The following is an 8,569-nucleotide window of genomic DNA, read 5'->3' as shown; positions in this document are numbered from 1 at the left end:
CACCCCCCGCCCAAGCCAGTGCCGACGGGAGGGTAGGGCTGGCGAGGAGGAAAATGAGCTTGTTTAAAGTGGGGCGGGGCGCGGGCAGGATCCCGGAGGTTCACTTGCAGTCATCTTGTGGCCTAGCTCTTGGCCTAGCACAAACAGAGCTCCTGCTGCTACTTCATCCGAAGCGTGAAGTTCGTCGCAAAAAGTGCGAGCAAGTTTCTTTAGCTCTCAGGAATGGATTTTTGTTTTTTGTTTTTTTTTGTGTGTGGCTCTGTGAAAAACTGCCAGCCTTTAGGCTGCGTGTTTTTCTTCAGTCTTCCAAACGTTCTTTGAAACGCTTTTGCCAGCATCTGCCTTCGAGAAGTGCCTTGTGTTGCAGAGGGTGGCAGCTCACCTGTACCCCGCTGGCTGTGTTGCTCACTCTTATGTCCCAAAAGCCAAGGGTGGGAAATAGACTTTTTCCCTAGCGTGGATGAGAAGGTTCGGGAGAAAATCCTCCATGGCTGGAGTCAAAACCAACGCTTTTTCAGTACAGTAAAAAAGTGTAGCGTGCTTGCTGGAGGCAAGAGGTCCAGCCCACGAGCAGCCATACTTTCATGTACCAAACAATGAATATCCAGGCACTAAAATGGACAAAGTGTTTTGGAGATGTGTTTGGGGCAACCAGAAGAGTCTTTGAGGAAAGAGCGCCTTATTGGAGATTGTCATTCCAAGCCTTAGTTTCTTTCTGGTTCTGTAGGATGGACCAACTGCAAGTGGAGTCTCATTCTTTGAGATATTTAGGCACCTACTTACCATTATGAATTTGTGGAGTTGAGGCAGCCTCTTAGGGATGTGCAAATTAACGTAAATAATAATAACAGCAATGAAAGTAAAGATGTTGAAGCCTTTTCTGAAGAGGAGTGTGTTTTTCCCCCCCTATTATAACCTAACTCATGAAGATTAATTCACATTTCTGCACTGATAAACAATAATGTTTATAGCTGCATATTCTTCTCTGAGTGATTTTTTCATTTAAATTTGTGTCATTGGAAACGGGATTCAAGAAAAAGTGTGAGGAAAATGTCACTCATTGGAGTGAGCACAGAAGGGTACAGTGTAGCTAGAGAAACTTCCCTGTGCAAACCAGGTTCAGCCTCCCTTAGGAAATTGCCTAAATTTTTCACATGCAGACAAAACTACTTTAAACTACATAGTGGTGAAGCTGGTGAAAGCTCTGGTTTTTGTGACCTTTCCCTCCTGCTTTGATAGGCCCCATCCCTTCCCTATCACATCATTCCCATCTGCTCTGTCCTTCCCTCTCCCTCTATTACAGTCCTCATTCCTCATCACCTCCCTCCCTGGGAAAAAGGCTTTCTCCCATACCACTTTCACCTTTCGGGAGCCTCAGACACGTTGCACAAGCTCCATATTTTCTGTTTGTTTCCTCATTTCTCCATCCACCCTGCCCTCATCCCCACAGGTACAGACAATAACTAAGGTAGCTTTGTGATTTCTACTGTTTCCATTCGTTTATAGACAGTAGAGGAAGCACTGATTAATCATAGAATTATAGCATGGTTTGAGTTGGAAGGGATCATCTAGTTGCAACCCCTCTGGGATTGCAGGGGGGTAGCAGGGATACCTTCCGCTAGACCAGGTTGCTCAAAGCCCCTTCCAACCTGGCCTTGACCACTTCCAGTGATGGGGCATCCACAACTTCTCTGGGCAACATAATCATAGCTTCTTTCTTTGTTTCCCGGCTGTAGATGGAGTCTGAAGATGAACTGGAGGCTGAGACCACCCGGATGGCACAAACATGTGTTGGGAACGTAGACTCCACTAATGTCAAACACGATGTCAAACAAGAAGTGGCAGCTACTCCATGGGTGCGGAGGACAGGGAGGTGCTGTAAAGAGTATTTCTTGCAGTCAAAATGTAAGATTTTTTTCTTTGGTGTTAGGTAAGACACCTTCTGCAGGAAACCTGAAGTCTAGATTCAAATCTAGTTCCAGGTCGCTTGGCTTGGAGAAGAGAAAACCTGGGAGTTTACTTCTAGGCAAAGGTGTAGACACTAAAATTAAGACAACTGTATGTGTTTGGTCCAAGTGTGAACTGGTTATGGTTGATCCTTTTTTGTGAAAATAGGCATTTTTCCATGTGGTAGTTTACCTGTATGAAATACTCTTGGATAAGATGTAGGAATTGAAGCCAAACCTCATTAGAGAAAATAGTTTGTGACTTTGCAACAGATGAGCTTGCACATCTGCCTTGAAATTTGTGTGTGAAGGGATTTGTGTGACGAAGAAAAAATACATTTGATTCAAGACTGCAGCCAGACTTTGAACCTCAACCTTTAATGTTTAAATTGTGTGAGAGCACTCTCCTGTTTTCCAAACATGGATGTTGTTTGATTGGAGTCAGTGATGACCTTATGGGTTCTCGGCCTCCAGAAATTATTGCTAAGAGGTCTGCAAAATGTAGAGGAGATGATAAACTTGGAACTGGAAGGCTTAAATTTGCTATAGAGGGATCGGCACACCTGTGCAAAACTTTAGGGTGTGTACGGAACAAAAAAATGCCAATTAGGTGAGAGCTGGCTGTTTTATCAAACTATGTAGTTATATAGATGTCAGTTCAGAGTGCCCTGTTTGACTTCAGTAGTGCTTTGGATTTGCGTACTTGGAGCTTAAATGAAAGACTATCCTGCTGGTGTCTCACAATACTGAAATATAGTCTCAGCCTAAGTGCTCATATATACAAAACCATTAATGATCTTCTTTTTCACAGTCTGTTTATGCCTGTCTTTTGGGTTCATGCTGGTGCTGATGGTCATCATTGGATTTGGTAAGCTTTTGGAACATTTCCATTTGAGATACTACTGGGCTCCAGGTTCACAGCAGTCAAGCGCACCAACATTAGTACTGCACTGCCTGCAGAGTAGATTGTCACAAAACCTGGACTTCCCTCGCTATTTCAGTTGTTCTGATGTCGATATGAGGTTGAATAACCTCCAGGCAGAATTTAAAAAGAGAGAGAATTCTCCCTACAGATAAAATCCAGATGATGCAGCTGTAAACTTTTTTTTTTTCTTTTTGCTGCATCTTAACTCCTCTTAAGATTGTAGTTTCTTGGCTGGCCATGCATGTGGTGTATGCATGTCTTGTCAGTGCTTAGCACCAGTAACTTACCTGATTATACCAGCTAGTGCACTGAGTCAGCGTCATGTCTCCAGGCATAGACTCCAGGCCTGTTGTGTGGGCTGCTCGTGTACCTGATCTTGAGGGCTCCTTTACTGTCGCACGAGGAAGACAGCTACATAATACAGCTAGCTTATCTTTTTCACAAATAGTCTTTGGGGATCATTCTGCCTTTTTGTTTTTAAAAATCTGTTTGTGCTGCATTTGGTATTTTTAAGAAGAAATCAGCCTGCCTCCCACTGGCACAGCGGAGGCCAGATGTGCTCTTGCTGCCCCATGCAGAGCTCTTCTGTAAGAGCCGAGGCTGTGCTGCCTGAGCATCACCTGTGGTACCCAAGTCACGGGGTGCATGTGTGTCTCAGTGGAGCCTCCGCAGCCCCATCTGCACAGGGAGCTCTTGAATCTCTGCATTAAATATGTCTTCAGTCTGCTCCCTGCAACTGCGCGAAGTACGGCAGTGAGGTCCGCTGCACGCACATGGAAACGAGCGACGGGCGATGGTGACATCTGCCCCTCTTGATTTTCCTTTGCTTTGTTAGGCTGTTATTTAAATGGAGTCAGTCACATTTTCTTGGAGGGGGTGAGGGCAGTGCTCGCGGGTGACTTGCTAAGGGGTCTCCAATTGTATATGGCAAAGAGAGTAGATGATTAGAAAAGAAAAGAGAGCAAGCGTGGCAGCAGCAGGCTGCGGAGTCTGGGAGGTAATTCACTTCCTGCAAGCCCTTCTGCTCACATAATGGCCAGTTACTTTAATTTCAGTATGAGCCATCTCCAAGCTTAAGCAATGGAAAAATGCACTTCAGGTGCAGAAGGTATGGGTTCCAGCCCAGCAGGACGACCCAAGAAATACACTTTATATGCTGGGTGAGCCTGGGTGTGTTACAAAAGACGCCATGCTGCGCTGGAGAGGTCACTGTAACCATTCAATAACAATCAGGGCAGATTATTTTTGTTTGGAAAGTAGAAAACAAAGTAAATGCATATTAATTGTCTTCATTGCAAGAAGTTAAACTCAGCACTGAAACAAAACATGCCAGTGAATCCTCTGACCCTCACAGAGCTACTGTGACAGAAAGAAGTTGAAGAGAGGGCATCAAAACACGCTGGGAAACAACTTCAACAAACCATTATCCAAACCACTATCTCCAAATAATAACTTTTATCTCTTCATTAACAGATAAATTTCATTAGCGTCATATCAACACTTAATTTCCTTACCTTCACACAGATCTATCAAACACAAAGGTCTGATACAAAACCAAAGCAGCTTGGCTTGATGAAATATCTCACCGGTTGTAGATATTCAAGCAACTTCATTACTTAAAATTAATTTCATAATAAATTAACAGTATGAGGCTTATTACCCTATTACTGGTTTTAAAACATGTCAAGTATAAATTGTCAATTGCCAATGCCTCTAATCCTCTAAAATTCAGGAGTGTTTTCCAAACCCTTATTTTCTACTGATAGTAATAATTCAGCTGCAGCCCCCAGCTTTTGCATTTCTCAGCTGAAGACAGTGCCTGAAAGGCAGGGAAGGTCAGGACCTTTGCCCTTCCTTTGACTTCTCTTCTTGCATCTGGTGTCCATTGGCTTTCAACAAATATACATTTTAGGTTGAGTTATGCTGATGAATGCTAAGATTTTGCCAGGTAGAAATTTTATTCTCTCTTTTCCTTTGTAGTTGTAAAATCTGAGACGTCTTATCACAGAAAATTTCCTCCTGAACAATGCCCCAACGAGTGGATAGGTTACAAAAAGAAATGTTACTTCATCTCAGAGGAGGAAAAAAACTGGACATCTAGTCGGACGTTCTGCGCTAAGAATGCATCCTTGCTAGCCATTTTTGAAACTCTGGAAGAAATGGTAATGGGGAAAAAAGCCCAACAACAAAACAGAACACAACTTCTGTATCTTTCGCTTTCCTTCACAAAGCTTTCTTTTTTTTTTTTTTTTTTTTTGCATGCAATACTGACCCTTTAAATCTTCGTAACACAAGTAAGCTGTGTGAATTCAGGTGGAAAAGTACCTGCGCTGCCACTGTGAGTAGCTGCCTGGCTGCAGCTGGTGCAGCAGCAGTACCAGCCGCCCCACTGCTTTGGTGCCCGGATTTGACCCGAGTGACTATGGAAAGCTCTTTGTTACGAATCAGGTTGCCTAGTTTTACTTTTCTGTCCTATGGACCTTCATCTTCAAAGCAGGTATGAATCTGTCCAACATCCAGTACCAACAAATAAATGGGTACTTTGGTTTCTATAAGAAACCAAACATGTAAACCCATTTCTCAGCATAGTGGAAATTACCCATCTTTATCTGCTTGCATCTGTTTTTAGATATGCCTTAATGACTCTTAGAGACGCATGCTTGTACCAGTGGTTGGACTATACCCCCACTGACGCTGATTTGTACATTTTCTCATGCTAACAACTTTGTTAAAATACTTTGATTTGCCTGTATTATGGTCCGGTTGCAATGAATCCGTGAATGCTAGTGACATCTTACTACTGCATGCTACTAAAACTGTAATACACTTTTACAGATCTGCTGTCTTTTGAGTATTGTCAGTGAGAAACTAGTTTAATCAAAAAGTTACTTTATAGATAAGATTAACGTTTGAGCTTTTTGCCGTAATTGTTGAGTAGAGGTCAAAAGGCTGCTTTTACGGTTGGCTGGTACATACTAGTGGTGTAGCAGATACTGAAATGGAGGAAACCTCAGTGAAATTACACAGATTAAGTCACACCTGAATTTGATTTGAGCTAGTAAATATTTTTACGATGACAAGAATTTCAACAATGAGAAAGATGCAAGGCCTCACACATGTGAGTCCCTTACTGAATGTGGTCTCTCTTTTTATCTCACCATCAGACTCCTTTTTTGCCAATAATTCTAGCCACATTTGCCAGCTTGCCCCCTCTTCACAAGCCCCTTCTGCATTGCTGCCCTGTGAGTGATCACCTCTACCAAATTTGTAAATGCCTCTCTTCCTTAGGCATCTAAAAGCTTCACTTCTAATTCCATGCCTGTGATATTCAGCTGATAATTGGCTAGGCAGAAATTGGTGTCATTTAAGCTGCTGCTTAAAAACCTTATACCTACAAACTGTAAACCCAACTTATGAAAGAAAAGCACGGGAACACTGACATTGGCCTGCTGGGTCCGATCAGTGCTCGGTGGTGTGTGTTGTCTGGTCTCCAGCATGAGCCACACCAGAAGAAGGTACACCGAAAACTGTAGAAAGGGCACTGGGACCATACGGAGGCAGTTTCTTCTGAACTGTATTGGATTGAAGTTGCTAGGGCAGTATGGAGGACTACAAGGGTGCACTCTTCCCAAGTCCATTAGAGTCCATGCTGACAGCTAATATTTATCTCATTTTTAAGTTCACTGAGTCTAATGATAGATAGCTGGTTGCCGGGAGTTCTGTAATATTAACCCGTCGCAAGTGCTGTTTCTGTTATCTTCCATCATTCTTTGCTGTGTCTGATGCAGGTTGTTGCAAACTTCTGAAGCAGTGAACTGTCATTTACTCTTTTTATCTACACATCCACAGATGAAAAATTTTAAAATTAAATTACATAAATAATAATTGGGAAGGGGAGGGGTTCCCGTATGCCAATCTGAAATGCAGGAAACACCTGTATGTACCAGCCTGTTTAGACCAAGCTGCATATGATAAACATATATAGACAGACACAACCAATACGTGGTGTTTGGGTATTGTTGTGTGTAGTGAACAGCAATAATTTTCAAGGGTATAGAATTGAATAACTTCACTGAAGTTTATGGTGCTATATGGGTCAATTCAAAGGCAGAATTAGGCTCTTCTCTCTCAATGAAATCCTTATGAAAGTGTTCTAGGTGACAGAATGATGAGCTAGTGCTCCTCAAAAGTCACAGGAGGAATTTGCTTGTCATTTCAAGAGCTAATGTTGAGAAAAATGCCTTTTTTTTTTAGCATTCTTTAGCTAAGCGTTTGAAAATAGATGACTCCTGGATTGGATTGCGCAAGAAAGGCGAACGCTTCTACTGGGAGAACGGTATTGCCTTGAAGGTGGACGTGTAAGTTCCTTGTGATTGTCTAACATGTACTTAAGCAAATGTACAGCTAGGGTTTACAGATCAGTGTTATTTCTATCAGGATTCTTTTTTTTCCTGTGATTTATAACTATGACTCTGAAAATGAACTCTTTGCAGTTATGACGGATCTAACTCCAATAGCATCAATCTAGAGAAGTCCCTGATTCAAGAAGGGTTTTTTGGTAGCTCAGCACATGAAGATAATGTTATTGATCATCCCTATTTACTTTAATTTATACATATTTTTTACTAGGTAATATAAACTTTTCAGTATCTTTTCAGATATTCAGAATTCTTCGTTTCTAATGTGATCCTTTTTGCTCATCTTCCTGAAATACACAATATCTAGCAAATACACATACATTTTTTAGGGGTGAAAGAGAATGAAGTGAGCAGTGTGGGGGAATAATCATCTTCAGATGGATTAAGCAGCTTCATAAGAAAAATAATACCAGCTTTAGTGAGTTTGGCACAACCTGCAGATAACCTAGATTTTCCCCCTACTTATATTAGAAGATGTGTGGGCTGCAACTCCCTGCATCAGGCTCATCAAGCAGTTCCCCTTGTCTTGCTCTCTGGGACATTTATGACCTCAGTAATTCCAGGAAGGATATATCATAAGCTGTCTTTTGTCTCTCCTTCCGTTATTGTATGATACTTGGTATGGACCTTTCATAGACATAGAGATTCTTTTAACACTGCATGAGCTAAACAGGCTTTTCTAACGTGATTTATCACTGACCTTGCTTTTAGCAGCTGAAACTACCATAACACAAGGGACCAAAGTCAACTGGAAACTACTTCAGCAGAAGTTTTGTTTTACAGCAGGCTAAAATATTTGTCTCAAGTCGTAGAAATTATTTAGCAATCACTATTTTCTTCCTGTATTTTTTCAGGTTCCAGATACGGAATCACTCTGAGTGTGCCTACTTGGATGCCTTCGCTATTTCTACATCAGCATGCTCTTTGCCGAGGTGCTGGATCTGTATCCAACTTCCGTAAAGGGATGACGTAGATCTTTATTTGATATTGACAGTTAAAGCATATCCATTGTACAGTCACTTTGGATTGATGGCAGGCCTGCTGTGGCCATGCTGTCTCGGACCACCTGGAAGCTTGAATCAGAGAGAAGAGGTCTTGTCTCAGCTTCCAAAATGTGCGTCTAGGTCTTCTGCCTTAGGACAGCAGAGGATTGTGCTTAGTCCAGTTTACATGTCACCTACAATGGAGTCTACCAGTGCTGGCTGATGAAGCTGAAGGTTCAGTGGGATTCCTGCTAGCCTTCTGATAAATAACGATCTCTTTCATGTTCACCTTCCTCT

The 8,569-nt window shown here is 42.1% G+C and overlaps 1 protein-coding gene across 1 annotated transcript; it reads left to right on the top strand.

Moving 5' to 3' along the window:
- Window positions 1-1,736: 1,736 nt before the first annotated feature.
- LOC104621524 (C-type lectin domain family 2 member L-like) lies at window positions 1,737-8,249 on the top strand (the record flags this gene model as incomplete). Its single annotated transcript, XM_010288041.1, has 4 exons — window positions 1,737-1,905; window positions 4,852-5,033; window positions 7,126-7,229; window positions 8,144-8,249. Coding segments are annotated over 4 exons (561 nt in total), but the record flags the coding sequence as incomplete, so codon positions are not given.
- Between the last annotated feature and the right edge of the window lie 320 nt (window positions 8,250-8,569).

The sequence above is a fragment of the Phaethon lepturus genome, unplaced genomic scaffold (genome assembly GCF_000687285.1).
Source record: "Phaethon lepturus isolate BGI_N335 unplaced genomic scaffold, ASM68728v1 scaffold5425, whole genome shotgun sequence".
In the NCBI taxonomy this organism is placed as follows: domain Eukaryota; kingdom Metazoa; phylum Chordata; class Aves; order Phaethontiformes; family Phaethontidae; genus Phaethon; species Phaethon lepturus.
This window is presented reverse-complemented; position numbering and strand designations above follow the sequence as displayed.